The sequence below is a fragment of the Propithecus coquereli genome, unplaced genomic scaffold (genome assembly GCF_000956105.1).
Source record: "Propithecus coquereli isolate 6110/MARCELLA unplaced genomic scaffold, Pcoq_1.0 Scaffold736, whole genome shotgun sequence".
In the NCBI taxonomy this organism is placed as follows: Eukaryota; Metazoa; Chordata; class Mammalia; order Primates; family Indriidae; genus Propithecus; species Propithecus coquereli.
In genome coordinates, this window is record NW_012153463.1 from 112,099 (window position 1) to 129,672 (window position 17,574).

Sequence of the window (17,574 nt, forward strand, 5' to 3'; positions counted from 1 at the left end):
ATATCTTGAATAATTATTAATGATTATTAAGCAGCAGGAAACCAATGATTTCATGGGACTTCTTCCTAAATGCACCTACGATAAGACTACCGATGAGAGGCAGCCCCTGTAAAACATCAAGCTTTAGTTTCTGTTTGTTTACACAAGGGCTGCTCTACAGATTGGCCACGTAACAGCTGTGTGCATAGTGTCTTATGGGAAGATTTCTCCGGGAATTTTCCACTCAAATAAAAGAACCACCCCCAGAAACATAACTGGGAGAGCTAAGGGCATGGGCTGTCATGCTGTGGAAGACGGCAGCAACGCCTTTGAGAGCCCCAGGTGTGTTAACCCCAAAAGAGAGCTATTGGCCCAGGAAGAAAGAACAGATGACACTTGTACATCCCACAATACAATTCACACACAGAAAATGCCTGGGGAAGCTAATTTGGGTTGTCCAAGAGGGGCAAAGAGGTCCCATATCCGTTGCTGGCCACCTGCTCTTTTCTCCAGATGTGTTGTTTATATTTTCCTTTGAGTTTAACAAGCCTGCTACTTTGAGAAAGGAATATTACTGTGATCATATCATATACAGCTGTGTCCTACATGGCACAGAGAAAAGACTGCGTTTCGGATATTTGAAATGGTATCACAGAGCAAACAGTTACTGACGTCAGTGCTTCTACAGTGTAAATGAACTTTTGTATTATCTAATTTGGCATGGTGGGTCTTAGGCAATTATTGCATTTTAGTGTTTTTGCAATTGCCAGCTAGCCCCATGGGATGGGGGGACTTGTATTCTTTATCGATTTGCAAATAATACCCTTGATGTGATGGCACCTAGTATTTCTTAATTTTTTTTTTTTTTTGAAAAAGCCATATATTAGATACAAAGCCCACAAATAATCTGGAGACAAGAACTTGAAAACATCCCGACCTTCATCTTGCTCAACATATGTATATATGTGTGTGTGTGTGTGTGTGTGTGTGTGTGTCTTCAAGCCTAATGGGTAAAGAAACAGCACAGCATAGCCAAAGCTAACCCTTAAGAAATTCAGGAATTCGGGAGAGGGATATATCCGTATGTGGACATCCGTATCCGGGGATCCTGTTACAATGCAGATCTGACTCGGCACCTCGGGGTGGGGCCCGAGACTCTGCATTTCTAGCAAGCTCCCAGGTGGTGCTGTTGGTCTGAGGACCTCTCTGAGCATCAGGGGCAGACCACGGTTGGTCTGGGTGGGCTCTGCACGTGGGGCCTGGCTGGGGGTGGCGGCCCAGGCGAGGGCTAGGTGGGAGGGGACTCCGTCCAGTACTTACCCTGCATCTGACTCTGAGGCTGAGGGTTAAAGGCAGTGGAGTGGCTAATGGAGGCGCGAGGGTTGGGCGTGGGGGCTGGGTGGTGTGGGCTGGCCCTCATGGCTGTGCGCCGCAGCTGCTCCAGTTCACTGAGCCGCTCGGAAAAGGACAAGCTCCCAGGCTTGGTCTGATCATCTAGTTTCTGCCGATGTCCTATTGTGGGGAGCGGAGCAGGGAGGGGAGGGGACAGGGAGGCAGGGAGGGAGGTGGGAAGGAAGGGAGGGAAGAGATCAGAAAATGTATTGTGGTGGGTTTTCTAAAATTGGGGGTTTTCGTGTCTATCCCCTCCCTCTCCCCTTACCCCCAACATGGACTTGCTAGAGACTTGCCCACTGGGCTGGCTGCCAGTGGGAATTTGGGGACTGTCCCCTCAGCTGCCTGGAACTCCTTTCACCACACTGGCCACTGGGTGCTCCCAGAGTCTGGGCCCCGGCACCCACCCCAACTCTCTGCATCCACCTCCATTGGGTAGAATGCAGTGGGATATGGCTGGGACGGTGGTGACGGCGGGAGGGAAAGAGGTCCATTAATTGTTGGCACTTGGCCACATGCCGCCATGGGCTAAGCCATGGCAGTCAGGAAAGGTGCTCTCCCGGTGGCATCAGAACGGCTGCTCCTTACTGCAAAGCCAACCACCGGCAGGTTTTAGAGGCAGCAAAGTGGGCCCTGGAGCTTAGCAGCAGGCACCTCGAACAGGAAGTGAGGTGGGGCCGCTGCAAACCCACAGCCCCCGGGGAGGCCAGGCTTCCTGGTACGCGCAGGCACCCTCAGCCCTCACCCCCTCTCCCTCTCCCTCTCCTCACAGGCTTTTCACAAGCACTTTCTCTTCCCTGAAGCCGGCTCCCCAGGTCCACCCATACGGGGAAGCTGACAGAAAGGCGTAGCCTGGGCCTTGTCCGATATTCCCAGCAGGCCGGGCCCACCCACCGGAGCCCAGAGGGAGCTGCCAGCCGATCTGGTGAGCCTCTCCAGGGCTCAGGAATCAGGATGGGAAGGTGGGGCCCTCAATGTGCAGACAGTTAAGTGTCCTCACCCTGCTCCTCACCAAAAACACTGTCACCAGGAAGCAGCGAACAGGGGCCACTCACACAGCACATGGACCTGCAGTTTTCTCCCTTAATCCCTCATCAAAGTGCTTTTTTTTTTTTTTAGAAGAAGTATCTCACTCTGTCACCCAGGCTGGAGTGCAATGGTGCATTCATAGCTCACTGTAGCCTGGAATTCCAGGGCTCAAGCGATCCTCCTGTCTCAGCATACCAAGTAGCTGGGACTGACTACAGGAGTGCATCACCACACCCGGCTAGTTTTTCTTATTTTTTGTGTTGATGGGGTCTCCCTATGTTGCCCAGGCTGGGCTTAAACTCCTGGGCTCAAGTGATCCTCCCAACTCAGCCTCCCGTAAGTGTTGCGGTTACAGGCGTGAACTACCATGCCCAAAGTGTCTTTAAGCTAGAGACAGCCCTATCAAGCAGAGCTGAGGCTCCTAGGTAGAGATGTCGCTACAGCCGGCCTGGGCCATTCATTTCCTCCTTTAAAGAGAAGGGCCGCCTGCAGCTTCCTCACCCTTGAGATCTGAACAGAGACCCTGACTGAGGCAAGTAGCCTCAAGGCCACCTTAGAGAAGCAGCCCGCTTGTTGCCCCGACAAAGTGTCCTTTCACATGCCCTGGCCGGAGCCTGGACTGGAAAGAGGATCCCTCGATTGCACTCCGGCCAGCCCCGGGTAGGCGCGGGCCTGGGGAAGCGCATTTTAGCCCAGCTCCCACTGGCTACAATTGTAAAATGAAATCGTATGACTTGCATTATGGCTCCGAATCTCCGTGGCTTGCTGTTTCTTCCTGCTGCCGGGCCCCTTGGCACAGTTAACACTGTCTCAAATTCCAGACCAGAAAAAGGGCCCACTATATTGCAGTGATTTTATCATTAACAAGACCTGTTTGGCTCCAAAATGAGGAAAAATACTTAAGCATAATATTTGTGTAGTTCAAATGCAACGCTCCCTCTTTTCATGTGTCACCAAGGCAAATCTGGACTCTGATTCAGCGCTCCAGCCCACAACACTCGGCTTGAACGCAAACACCCTGAGTCACGCAGGCTCTGCACACATGCGAGAGGCCTCTTACGGGCTCAGTATTTTAAGCACCAGCTTTGTGGACGAAAGGCTGTGGGGCCAGGTTCCCAAGCAACTCCCATCACCCCTTTCCCTCAGAAGTACAAACATGGCTTTTTCTAAAACAATCTGTAGGTCAATCATGGTGTAATTCATTGTCTGGAGGGACACCTTCCTTCACTCCTCCCTCCTCTCATCTTTGTGATAGAGCTTTGGCTTCCTGAGGACCAAACTGAAAAATCTAAAGTTTTCTTGCAGAAAAACAAACAATTCCAACTCAAAAACCATTCAGAACGTAAGAAGTCGGCCCTTTAAATGTTTACCACAGCCTAATGCCTGGAATTAGAAGTCAAGGAAAGAAGAAGGCAGGAAAAATTATTCTGGAGAGTTCTGCTGCCTCAGAAAGAATGCCGGTCACAAAGGCTTCCAGCAAGTTTGTACCCATTTCAAAACTTCACATTCCTTGGGCATCCGGTGGCATTTTTAGAAAACGCCGTGTCAAGAACAGTGGGTGACCCAGGGCATTGATGGGTACAAGGTCATTCTGAATACATGGCATTGGGCATGGTTGAGACTATCGCCAGCCTTTGAAGAAAGGCTGTCATTAGTTGTGTCTGCCTCGGCCACCAAGTGTGGGGACATGTGCCACTGAGAAGCAGAGCAGGAATAAGTCATTTCAGGTAAGCCACTCCTGTGGCCAGGCACGACGTGAGATTATTGGGTTTTTGAATTAGCCCCTCTCATTACGCTATGCTTAAAAAAAGTTTTCACATGTGAGCAATTTCTATACCAGCTGACACCTGCCAAGACCCAATAGTCTCTGTAGTCATCTACAGAGATTAACTGGTGATTGTCTGCTTTAGCGGGAATGTTCGGGCATAACTCTCAGAGAAAACAACTCTGCACTCTAAGCTGTTTCTTAAGCCTTCAGAGTCTCGGGCTGAGTGTAACGTCGGTGGATTGGAAGAGTTCATTCCACACTCTCCCCACATGTGTTCCTGGGAGCAGCAAGCAGGACTGTTACTGCCTTTGTAGGGTCCTGGCCCCATGCTCACAGCGGTGCTGGAGAGTTGTAACAGGGGAAAGGAGAAGGCACAGGGGAAATGAGAAGCATTATCATATTCAAGGTGTGGTTAAGATGCATTTATAAGGCAGATCAAAGGAACACCTCATTCTTCTTTTCTGAAACCATCAAGATTTCATGTGCCAAATAGCAATATTTTGCATGAAATATATAGGAACTTCCGATATAAACTTTCAAGCTGGGGAAAATGAATGTTTTATATGTCTCCAGTTTCCTGTATCTGTGTTCAATTAAAATGTCCATTTCCCCCTGAATTTTAAATAGAGGAGTATGGAAAACGGCCACTATCAAATTCACTTTTCTTCTTTCTTACTGAGTACTGGGCTCTGGAGGGCAACAGGAAATTCAGCCCCGAATCAAACCTTCTGGTAGAATTACCGTGCAGCCCTGAACATCTGCATGTTGGCACCTGGCATTTCGAGCATGTTAGGAGTCAATTGTGAATGTTTACAGGATGGTGCCTAAAATAGTGGCTACCTCAAGATTTCATACTGGGATAGCTTAATGAATCTTAAGCAGAACTGAAAAGGACCCTAAATTATTCTAGTATTTTCTCATTTTTTGAAAAAAGAATTTGGTTGGAATTTTATTATATTAATATATACAGTCATATAAATCCCAAAAAAGGGGAAATAATGCCATTTTTTAAAATTTTACTTCATTCTAAAGACATTCCTGTTTTCTGAGATGGCTTCCCATTAGGGCATCCCAAATGCTATGACATTTTGCGGCAGATAATGAGACCAGCCTTCACTTTTCTGCTGCAATAACTAGACTGAGCAGGCAAGCATATCTCATTGATAACTGAACTTTTTCAAGACACCATTGTGATCTGTGCCTGTAAGCAACTTAAATATAGTATATGATCTTCCATTAAAGAAAATAGATAAGGTTAAATTGCCACCTTTTCTTGGGAAATTTTGGCTAGGGAGAGTAAGGAATTTTCTGGAAGTGAACAACATGTTAGTTCATGTTTCTGATATGAGTTTATTAGTTTTCTTTATAGAGTCTCAGCAGAAAAATTAGGGAGGTGTATACTCAAAGCATTGCCATGATGAGCAGCTGAGAGAAATCTATGCAAAATGATAATACCAAAAAGATATATCTCTCTGTGTGTATATGTATATAAAATTCAGGTTCTTCTAAATCAATATATGAATTTCACATATTCACTTTTAAAAGGATATCTGTATTTCGGAAGATGTTTGCCAGTCAACCTGATACTAACTACTTGGATCTGGATATAAAAACTTGGCTTTTCTTTCTTTGATTTGCTACCATTTTATAACTATGGCAAAGAGATCACTGTGTGTAGAGAACAGCTCCCTTTTCCTGGCATAAATGTCTAACCTCTAGGTTCTGGGGTCATTAGGATTTTAAAGCGATGGTAACGAACGTGAAGGTGATCCTTCCTTGAAGCCCCTTGCAGGTGGTGAAATGACCCTTCCTAACTGCACACCTAACCATCTGCTGGTTAATTTAATGTTGGAAAATATTGCTTAATATTATATATAATTTATATATTGTATACACAATATATAATGCAATGTAAAATATATAATGATATATAATGATATATAGATACAGTAAATATTATAATACATATTATATATGCATGCTTATATATTATCCAATGTTATAGAAATATGGGTAGCCACACTCTCTGCCCTCCCCAACTTCTTTTCATGTCATTAAGCTAAGAGAATAACACAGGGTTGGAGTGCTTCAGAACTGGAGAAGGGCCAGAGCAATCAGCCTTAGTTTTTAAGGCTGATGTGTGGGAAGTGAGGGTCAGAGAGGTTATGTCATTTACCCAATCTCACACAGCCAGTTAGAGGGAGAGGGCAGGTCTGAAAATATACTCGCTCTCAACACCTACTGACACACACACTCAAATTTCTGTGAACCCAAAATGAAGAGAGAGGCACATCACGTTACACAGTTTTAGATCAGTAGATCACAGGGATATGAGAACACTGTAACTTTTGCATTGTTTGCCTGTACAATTTCAGTTCTGTTCCCAGTTTGTGCATAGGATGAGGTGAGAGCCGGAGCCACGCTCTGACTCATGGCCTCCTCCTTGAAATCAAGTAGAAGTAGCTTCTGCCTTGCCATCTATGGAAGGACTTTGGGGAATGGCAGGAAAGGGTTACATGGAACCTATTATTCCATTCCAGAAACGTAGCAGATAAGACCTCTTAGTGCCCACAGGATCAAGGAGTTAATGCAGATGCCTAATCCTTCTCCCTTCTAGAGAAACAACACGGCACCAGGGAAGCGTGACTGCCAGTCTGGGCGTGGAGAATTCTCCATTTTCAATCTGATTTTCTAACAAACTTTACTTTGGACAAGAGCAAGTCTCTTCATCGCTCAGCCTCCTTATCTGGAAGCCTGGAATTAAGGGACTAAGACGGATTATTCTGAGGAGCTCTAAAAACATTCATAGCAATTACATCTGCCATGATTATCTACTCAACCAATTCTTGTTGGAGTAATCCAACTTGAAACTAGAAGGCAGACAGTTTGAACTCCCCTCTTTCCTCTAGCCACATTGGCCACCTTGCTATTGCCCCTATATTACTGCCTCAGGGCCTTTGCACTTGCTGTTTCCTCTGCTCAGAACACTCTTCCCTCAGATTCCTGTGGACCTGATCCCTCTCACCCTTCAAGTATTTGCTCAAATGTCATCTTTTCCCTGAAGGATTCCCAGAGACCCTATTTTAAGTTGCAAACTTCTCTGTCCAGCCAATCCCTAGCCCTTCGACTTTGGTTTTCTCCACAACACATATAAGTGTCACTTATGGACTGTGTGTACCCTCTGGACTGTGCGGTCTATGAGGACAGCTATTTTGTATCTTTTTTGCACTGCCATCTCTCCAGCACCTGTAAGAACACCTGGAACATAGTAGGCTCACTAAATGTTGCCTGAATGACCGAATGAAGGAAGGAAGGAATACTTAGGACCTTCATGATTGGTGCCGTCCAACTGTCCTCCATTAGGTTGTGGGAAAACAGAATTCACTTGGGGCAAAAGAAGTTGGAATTAAAGTTTTCAGCTGAAATGTAACTGTAGAAAAACTACTTGTTGAGGAAAATTATTATAACTGAGCATATGAGGTTTCACGGAGAATTGTCTCATTAGAAGTTAAATCAGCCAGCAAAACTCATCTTCTCTATTTTTTCTTTTATCATAGTAAAAATTAAAAAAGAATGGATAAAAGGCTCTTGTGCTTAGTTGAGCATAGAACCTCAACATAAGTGAAGTGGAGCGCAGTTTTGTCATTTCTTTCTAGTGAGTACCTTCACACACACACAGAGACACGCAGAAACACACAGATAAATACATCATACATGCACACATGCACATACACACAAAGTGTCCCCTGATTGGCCCCAAGACATGGGCTAAAACTGTGGTTCCCAACCCCTGGGCTGTGGACTGGTGGACTGGTACTGGTCCGTGGCCTGTTAGGGACTGGGCCTCAGAGCTCTGCCGCCACCCCCCAGCCCCCCAGCCCCCTGTCCATGGAAACATTGTCTTCCATGAAACTGAGGAACTGGGGTGGGGCACACAGAAGGCGGTGAGTGGCGGGCAAGCGAGCAAAGCTTCATCTGTATGGTCCCCATCACTTGCATCACCTCCTGAGCTCCACCTCCCCCACCCCAGCCAAGGAAAAACCGTCTTCCACGAAACCAGTCCTTGGTGCCAAAAAGGTTGAGGACGGCTGGGCTAAGACACGACCACTGGAGACAAGCATAAAAGGACAGGTGCAGACAGCAACAGTAAATCAGGAGGCCGAGAAAGGTCAACAACTCATGCAGCTTTAGGCCGAAGACCCACACAAAGTCCCCCACCCCACCCCCTACAACCCCCAGACTCAAGGGACAAAAATAAAAACGGAACTCTGTTCCCTGAGTTCAAGACTTGCAGTCACGAGCAGGGAGTTCTTAGCCCCCTCGTGTGAGCTCGTGAAGACCTGGGCCTCCCTGAAGGCAGAGCAGTCAAACTTTGCCACCCCCGTTGCCATTGGTTACTGCCTATGTCTGTCTGGTGACCAAGGAGGTAACTGCAGCTCAGGGTGGGGACCTGCCTGATGGCTTTTTCTCTTGACCACAGCAGCCCTCTGCAGAGGCGCTGGAGACAGCCTCGCAAGAGGGGTGCAGAAAGCTCACAAGTTCAAGATTCTTTCTCCTCGACTAGCCTATAATCGCAAGCATCACCCACCCTCCCTGGGGTAAGGCATTGTCCCAGGGAAACCCTCCGCTTAGAGTGTAACTAAAGTAACCTGAGAGCGGTAACTGCCAGGGATGTGGATCTGTTGATCCGAGTGGCTCCTCCCGCAGACGGACCCTACAGGGAGGACGGCCGGGCGGGGTGAGTGTCGGCGGTGCGCACACCCAGCACAGACACTGAGCGTGTTCGGACAGGCCCTTCCAAGGTTGGGGGATGCCCCCATAAATGCTGGATGAGCACAGGAGTGAAGGAGTGAGTGGGTGACTACGTGCCCCTCTCCCGCACCAGCCGTACTGTGGGGTGCTCCCCAGCAGCGTGCGGAATGAGCTCCGCTCCTCTGTGCTTCCAAACGAGGGTGAGGAAATTCTCTCCTCTTTCTAAAGGTTCTGCCCACTGGGTGCCAGGGGCCTTCCCAGAAGCAGGGGGGACAGCACCTGGGTCTGCCCACTCTTTCGGCATAAATGCCAGCAGAAGTTCCAGGCTGGCCTCACCAAGCCCTAGGACAGAGGGCTGAGCAGGCCCTGGCTGGTGTCAAAGGACAGTGGCCCCGGCCAGGCCCAGCTCCTGAGCACTGACTAGTGAGCAAGGCAAGAGTGAACAGTTGTTGTTTATAATGGGCCGTTGGCCCCACCTCACACTGTCCGGAGAAGAAACTATGAGGTTGTTTGGGGGATGACAACTTCATTCACGCGTCAAGCGAACTTTTATCCACCGTTGTCCACACGCGCTAGAAGCAGCGGCCAGCGGGGCAGGGGTACCTGTGGGAGGGGAAACTCGCCCACCAGTTGCCTGAACGGGCCAGCAACTATTTGCCTGGAGTCGCAAAGAGCCACAGCATGGTGATGAGAATGCTGGTTCCCCTGTCTGCCTGGTGACGTTGCAAGGGAAAATTCTATTTATTCCAAGACACAAGTTCCCCGCCCCAGTCCCCACCACTCCGTGACCTTACCTGAGCCAATTAGGGAATGAAGGAAGAGAAGGCTGTCCGGGCCTCCATCCTTTCCTAGCAAATCCCAGCAACATTCTCCCTCCCCAGTACTTTCCAGATTTGAATGCTACAGACCTTCCCTCCGGCCTGTCTACCTCAGGCTCTGCCTACCAGGCAGGCTGGCCTGGTGGGACCAGCCTCCCAGCTCCTCTCTGTTACACATACAACAGCAGAACCGCCTTGAAAGTTCTGAACTTTTCTCTCCCTTGAGCTCCATCAACAGCCCCTGTTCTGTGTGAATGCCCCGGAGTGTCAGCGCAAGGTCTGGGCTCAGGGGAAGCCGTCCTAAACTGCGGCAGCTCTGCCTGGCTTGAGAGGGGCCCACCCCACTCCCTTCGCTGTCTCTTCCCTACCCCCAATTTTTCTTTTTTTCGACCACTTCTGCTTCCTTCATTTTCTGTGCAGCTGCAGCAGAGAGATATAGTAAAGCTACTGTATAGCATTTTGAAGGCAGGGCCTCTGAGAGCTTTCCAAACTCCATACAAGCCGGTTATTCTCTGCCTTGTTTTCTTTGGCTTCAGGTTAGTAACACAGAATGAGTCAAACGGTATTAACTTTCAATAGGGAAGTGGTGTGGTCAACCAAAGCTGTTTGCGGCTAGATTGTGAAGATAGGTAGGGCAGGTAATGAAGAACAGCCCATAATACTGTGAGGAGGCAAAGTCAGAAACACTCCAACAATTAAGTCAACAGAACTCCCACCATCACTTTTTAGTTGGCCGAGGAATTAACACCAAGGTCTCTGACCGGCCAGCTTTGGGAAGTTGGCCGTGTTGGGGCATGGACAATCGAGCAGTTTGTGGCTTTAAGGATGTCTTTTTTTTCTTAAGTGTTGCCGAAGTCCTGGGAAATCTAGTTAGGATGATTTCCCCTGCTTAGGGCATGTCTCTCTGGAGCGGACGTTTCTTCATCTCTTTAACTGGCCTGGGGTGCGAGGACATCCATTCTCCCTCCCTGCTCCTTCCTCTGCCTGCCCCTCCTCCACCTTCCCACTCTCCCAGCCTGGCAGGCCAACCACAACCCCCTGGCTCTTCTTCTTAAGGTCAGAAGAGGATGCTTTGAAAGCTTAGCTGCTCCTACAGACATCAAATCATACTTTTAGGAGCTGATAAGGACCTTAAAAATCATTAAATCCCTCTCGCTCTCCTTCTGTAGATGAGGAAACTGAGGGTCTAAGTGGAGATGTGATTGCTGAGCTTCCCAGAGCCAGGCAGGGCCAGACCTCAGACTCGACTGGCAGGCAGGCGGTCTTTCCACTGGGAGGGCCGCTCTCTTGCCCAGGGCTCAGGATTCCTTTTAGAGTTCAATAGAGCAGCTCCCGAGAACAGCCCGGCCCTCGAGACTCAAATTTCAGTGGTTTCCAGTTCTTTCTCCCTGTACTCAGCTACCTATTTATTTTGAGACTGTCTGAATCACCCGAAGAATAGAACGGCTTTCTCTGAAGCTGCTCCCAGTGGCTTGTCAGCAAATGAACAGGACAGCGAGCTGGCCTCCAGAGCCCTGAGAGCCTCACCTCCAGGCAGCTGCCGTCTTTGACTCATCCTGGGAAACTGGCACCAAGGCTCAGCGTGTAGCATTTCACCTCCCTGAAACCGAATCCAGAAATCTCAGGCGAGCAGCATATATAAAAAGCCCCGAGGAGGGGAAGGAATAAGGACTCAGCAAATCTTACGTGTTTCGCACCTCTTCCCAAGCTTCTGGCTGCGTGAGCATTTCATTGAAAGGAAATGGAATAATAGAGTTTTAGGGGGGGAAAATGTATTTGATCTTAGAAAAGAAACATGTATATTCAAACAAAATGCAACTCACAACTGTTTGCCTCTTCTGTTTCCAACATTTTAAAAGGGTATTTAGTTGTAGTCAATGAAAATATTAAGTTAGTCTAATGGAAAAAGGTAAAATGTATAAAAGTATGGATTCACAGTGGGGCTGAGTTAAACATCGCTACTTTTTCTCTATAATTTTCTTCTCACCAATTTTAAAAAATGATGAGATAAAAATCTACCTTCAAGAAACCAATTATTTTATTTAAGATCCCTAAGATTTTTGAATATTACATGCAAAGCCATAATAGATTTTTCTATTTTTCAATTACCTAATTATATATCTATTATATTTCTATTATCTGATTGAGAGATTGTTTAAAAAGCACTTTGCTGTATATTATCTCAAGACATTCAAAACACCCCTATGCAGTAGACAGAGCTCACATTATTGTTCCCATCTTATAGATGACCCAGGAGAAGTTTCTAGATGCTAAGAGCCTTCACAGTCACACAACAGCATAGGTGCTGACTGTTCAGTTAAGAAGCACTATATTTTGATAAAACCTTTAGTTGTTTGACAAAAGATCACTTCTCCCTCAAGGAAGTAGGGCAATATGGTTAACAAGGTTATGCTTCAATGAGGAATAAATTTGTTGAAGCCAGTCCAGTGACTGAGTATTTGGAATTAATAATAGGTAAGGTGGGAGGGAAAAGAGAAAAAAGCCCTCATTGTACTGTATCCTGGGGCCCAATCTGCCAGAATTTTTTTTCTTTCTTTAAGTAACTTGGCAATGGCAAATATCTGGCCCCTACTTGGGCAGAATTCCTTGTGTTTCCCCTGGTAAGGGCTCTGGTACAAGGCAAAGGGACCTGCCTGCCCAGAGCATGTGCTTTAATAACAGCAGCAAATAGTTAAGGAACACCCCTGTGTCCGGCACTGTGCTATGTTCTTTCCTGTGTTGCTTTATTCAATCTGTACAATAATACCCAAGGTAAGGATATCATCTTCCTGGTTTTATATCTGAGAGGGCTGAACTTGCGGGGAGGTTAATTTGATCATGAAGGAGAGGGCAAGTTGAATTAGGCTCTGGAGCCTAGGCCGTCAGCCACAGCTGCAGCCTGCCTCCTGGGCTATCTCATTTAATGCACAAGGTGGGGATCATGAAGCCCGTTCTACAGATGGGGAAACTGTGACTCGCAGCTAGGGTGTAGCAGAGAACAGACTTGAAGCCAGGGTGGTTGGTTCCAAACTCGTCTCCCATGCCCTGAGGCTCCCTGGGCACCCTGGTTCACTTCTGGGACTCTGGGCTGTGCCCTACAAGCAATGTCAGAGAGGCGTGAAGGACGTCACTCTGAGTACTAAGTACTCTCCTCGCTCTTTAAAATGAATGAATTAGAAATATCATAAAACCACTTCAAAGGTAAGTGAAAATAAGGTGAAACCGAGAACAAATCCAAAAGGGCCATACATTTATATACTTAAGAACTCACTTATTTCAAATGTTCACTCTTATCTCAACAATCAGAAGGTGACTTCTAAGCCATGGTGAACAAAAACAAAAATAAAAACAAAATCAAACAAACAAGATGTTCAACATTTCGGTGTATGAAAGTATGCTGGAAGATTTCAGTGACAGTCTGGGTCTTAGTCAATATTTGCTTTAATGGAGCCTGAGCATATGCAAATCACCCAAGTACCAAACTAATGTACGGCCATTAACTTACTTTATAGGGGCCTAGGGAGCTGACGGATTAATTCCATTGTGTTACTTTTAGAAAAGGCAAACAGAAAAGTACTTTGCTTTGGGTACTTAAATATTTTTTCACCTTTTCTTTCACCTGTGGATGTATATCCAGAATACTTGGCCATTGGCTATAGCAAATTTTTCCAGTGATACTGCATAACTCACAGGGTAGAACTTGGTAAAAACATACCACATGGAAATCATACTGTGAACCAGACATCCGAGCAAATGTCAGTGTCTTGTGATATGTCTGACAGTACAGACGTAACATGCGGTGATAGATCACACCTGCTTTACCCTTTGCGTATTGTCAACTTTTAATACTTTCATAGCAAACAAGCAAAGCTTCTTAAAATGTTGATTTTAAAGGGAAAGAACACTGGAAGGAACAGGAGAACACAGAAATGGCCAGTTAGCCGAAATGAACTTAAACGCAGATCTAGTGTGAGGGGGAAGCTTTTACTTATTTAAGCTAAACTTCTAGAATTTTTATTTTTATTATTTTGATGGAGGTGGTGGAGTTCTTTTGAGATCCAGTTTATCAAATTCTTCCTAATGCCTTCCCTAGCTACATGGCTTACAGGAAAGAAACCAAGCCTTCGGGAAAACTCAGGGAGAGTTTTTTTCAAAATGAAAAATGGAAAGTGGCGAGGGTATGAAGAAAGTTCTAAATCTCACTGAAAGCAGAGAAGCAGATGTGTTATAATGTGCTGTGACGCTATGACTGCCAACCTCAATCCATCAGCAAGCTGTGGGTCCACCTGTCCTCGTGGGACATGCACCCGAAGCAATGGGGCCCAAACATCCCAGGCGGGGGCCGCTCCCTCAGGCCCCAGAGAACACGGGCAGCTGACTGAGCCGCCACGCGCACATGGAAGGCTCTCCAGCACCATACGCTGGCTTAGGAGACTCAAAGTGTAGCCGACCATGTTTCCACTCCTGCAAAGCTTTGCTGCAGCCAGAGATCCCAACGCCCTCAGGAGATGTGCTGCATTAGCCAAGTATAGGAATTCTGACCCCAAGAGACTGGCCTCATTTCATGTCACATTTCTAGGACAGAGTGAAGGACTCTCTGCAGCCGTGTCTTGCATACACTGAAAAAGTCTCACATGTTAGATCTCAAGCACCAACTTGCGATGTTACTCAGACATGATTTTTCTTCCTGAATTTTTCACAAAATGCAACATTTGGGGGCAAGGCCATTTACCCATTAGGGACTTAGGAACAGTGCCCAGGGTGTTTCAAAGGCCCATAAATATGCCAGAAAAGAAATTTCACTGGGTCTAAATATAAAATGAAAACTAGGGGGGAAAATCAAAATGTATAAATGTTTAATTAAATATTTTAAAAAAGGCAACATTATGACAACTCCATGAATTTTTAAACTTAGGAGTCACAAATCTTTTTTGTTTAGAGTTTTCTCATTTCCAGAAAGATTTCAAGACCAGATGCAAATGATAGCAGACCTCTTCTGAACACGTAGTATGTGCCAGGCCTGGTTCTAAGCATTCCACGGAGGCCGCTGCATTCAGCCTCCCAGCCCCATAGTGTTAGGACAGCCACTGTCTCTGTCGTACAGCAGCTCAGCGGGACCAGCCCCACACCCACCCCAGGTACTAGCACATACACAGTTAGTAAGTGCCAAAATGGGGATCTCAACCCTAGGCTTGACCACACGTCGATGGCAGAGAAATCAGGGCCACCTATAGCCAGAGAATTTCAAAAACAAATTGCAAAGCACTTTAAAAAATTTACAGCAAAATCTATCTGATGCATGACCCGAGTGCATGTGATTTAGGATGGCACTGCCCAGAGAAGGAGGCCCTGGCCTCTGAGGGGCCCTGTGTGTGGGAGTCTGTGGCTCTATTTTGCTGACGATATTCTGTTACCCCTTTTGAGTGAGAACTAATTTAGAGATTATCTCATCCCATTGCCTGGTTTGGGCAGAAGAGGAAAATGAGGACTAAAGCATTTAAGATAATTGCCCAAGTTCACACCCACTGGCCCGGTGGCGCCAGTGTGAAAACCCAGGCCCCCCGAATCCAGGATCCAGAAACCCTTTTACGTGTTTTAAGATCAAGAAACTGAATCCTACATGTAGACAAGATCTTTTTTTTGTTCTTCTAGCATATCATGTAAGAAATTCTAACAAGGACTGTGACATACTAATTTAGATCTCAACTTTACTGGTGTGGCATTCAAAATATTGATATGGTTTTGCAATGGTCCAGATGGAAGGAGAAATTCAAAGTAATGGGTTAAATTTCATTCCATGTTTCTCCTCTCCGCAGCCTACATTAGACTGAGAAAGTACCTAGATGGTTTCTTTGGGTTTTCATGGTACCTGGAAGAAACCTTTTTTTCTTCCTTTCTACAGCAATACAAATGCCATCTTTAAAAGCCACAGTGGCTTCTGTATAAGGTAGGAAAGTTTGCCAAGAATTCCTGGACTGCCCCTGCTCTCCCAGAGTTGTGTCACCTGGGTGCTTGCTGCTTCTGGGGCAGAAGCACATGCCCTGCAGGGTCCTCTGAGGTTCCCATTTGCTCTAGGGGCCCATCCAGACCTTAGACTCAACTCTAGGGTCAGGGAAATCCTTGCGCATATAAAATTCTTCTTGGTCTGCTTTGATACTACCAAAAATTATAAACAGAAAGAGATTCTAAAATTCGTTGGAAACATTTAGGCATGATTATTATTAATACTTTAAAAACTGCCTTTGCCAAGTCTTCAGGTAGCTGGTAGCTTAGCACAGAAGGAATTAAAGTCCCAGGGGAAAGCTCCCCAGAGTTTTCGCCTTGGCCTGAAATACCTTTCAGAAAGGGAGGAGGGGGACGGAAACAAGTAAGGGCGGCACTTCCCTCCTCTGTGACCTTGCGCCTCACTCCTACTTTATTGGGTGGGAGGGACGGAATAATTATTTCCTTTTTCCTTTGTGGATCAGGATTTCATCTAGAAAGAACTAAAGTCTAAATCTGATATTTGAAGACTCCAAGGAAAGGGGAGTTAACTAGATTGTAGTTCGTGACCTGGAAGACATGCTTGCAGCAACCCCCAGGGAACAAGGTGATTGTAGATTGGTAATTACAATCCTCAGGTCACAGATCCATAAAACCATCTGACGTTTTGATAACCATTCAGGAGCAACGAGTGACACATATTTTCATGCTTCCTGCAGGCTGCCGGCTGTGCGCACGGGCCTTCCAGAAAACTTTTGCTAAAGGGGGAAGCAGACTCAGACACCTGTCCTGGGGGTCGTTCATCCTTCCTGCATGCTGACACTGGAGAGAGCATCACCCCTGGTTCAGGGCCCCAAGCAGACCCTGGTGACAGATGCTGAACCAACTGCTGGCACATGGGACCAGCGTGGCCGTGGCTGTGCACTGGGAACTCCCCAGGCAGGTATTGCCTGGGGAAAACGCTGATTCCTTCCTATCAGTACAAAAAAAAAAAATGACAAATGTCAGAGCACAGGACTCTGCTTTCTCGAAGAATATCATGTGCACCAGAACTTTATTGATAAACTCCTAATAAAAAATACAGAAATTACAATACAACGAAGCTCAAATAGCAGTTAGTGCCGTTCTTAAAAAGAGACATTGGCGTCTGTGAATGCCAATGTCTGGACTGCTTGCTTTAAATCCTGGCTTACTAGTTTTGTGACCTTGAGCAAGGTACTCAACTTCTTTTTGCTTCAATTTCCTTATCCATTCTTTCAAAAATCATACATAAATTAATATGTGTGAAGTATTTTGAATGGTGTTTGGCAAGTAATTAACACCATCTAATGTTAGCTATTGTTATTATCAGGTATTTTTATCATTAAGAGAAAATAACATTTTAAAAAAGAACCAAGCGTTAATCATAAGAGCAGTCCATAACTACGAAGGTCATCCCACTCTTTTCTGGACAATCTTCATTCCAAGTATTTTTAGGTCCATTATCACCATAAGTTTACCTTTCACGCATTTCTCTTCTTCACTTGAGACATACTCTCCATACATAAAGATCCCATTTCTCATATTTAGATACAAAATAGGTTTGCTATCTACATTTGACACCAAAGAAGAAAACTATATTCATTGCTTTTAAAGCCTTAAAAAAAGGAGAAAATTATATTCATGTGACATGATTTCAACTAAGTACTTTAAAAAGCACCTGAGAGCTGAAGAGTTAGGCCCTTCAAGAGACTTGTTTTAACTGTAACTCCCTACAAAGAAGATTAGTCAGCGAGGAGCCTGGTGCCCCAGAGAGCGTTCGAGAGGCTTGAAGTAGTGGCTCCACTTTCCATCCCTGACTGTGAACCTCAAAAG

The 17,574-nt window shown here is 46.1% G+C and overlaps 1 protein-coding gene across 2 annotated transcripts in view; it reads right to left on the reverse strand.

Moving 5' to 3' along the window:
* RUNX1 (runt-related transcription factor 1) overlaps positions 1–17,574 on the reverse strand; it is a 234,543-nt gene that overhangs the window by 42,822 nt on the left and 174,147 nt on the right. For both annotated transcript variants that reach the window (XM_012661819.1, XM_012661820.1), the window contains exon 7: positions 1,300–1,491. In XM_012661819.1, coding sequence (XP_012517273.1) covers positions 1,300–1,491 — 192 coding nt within the window. The remainder of the gene's footprint in view (positions 1–1,299; positions 1,492–17,574) is intronic.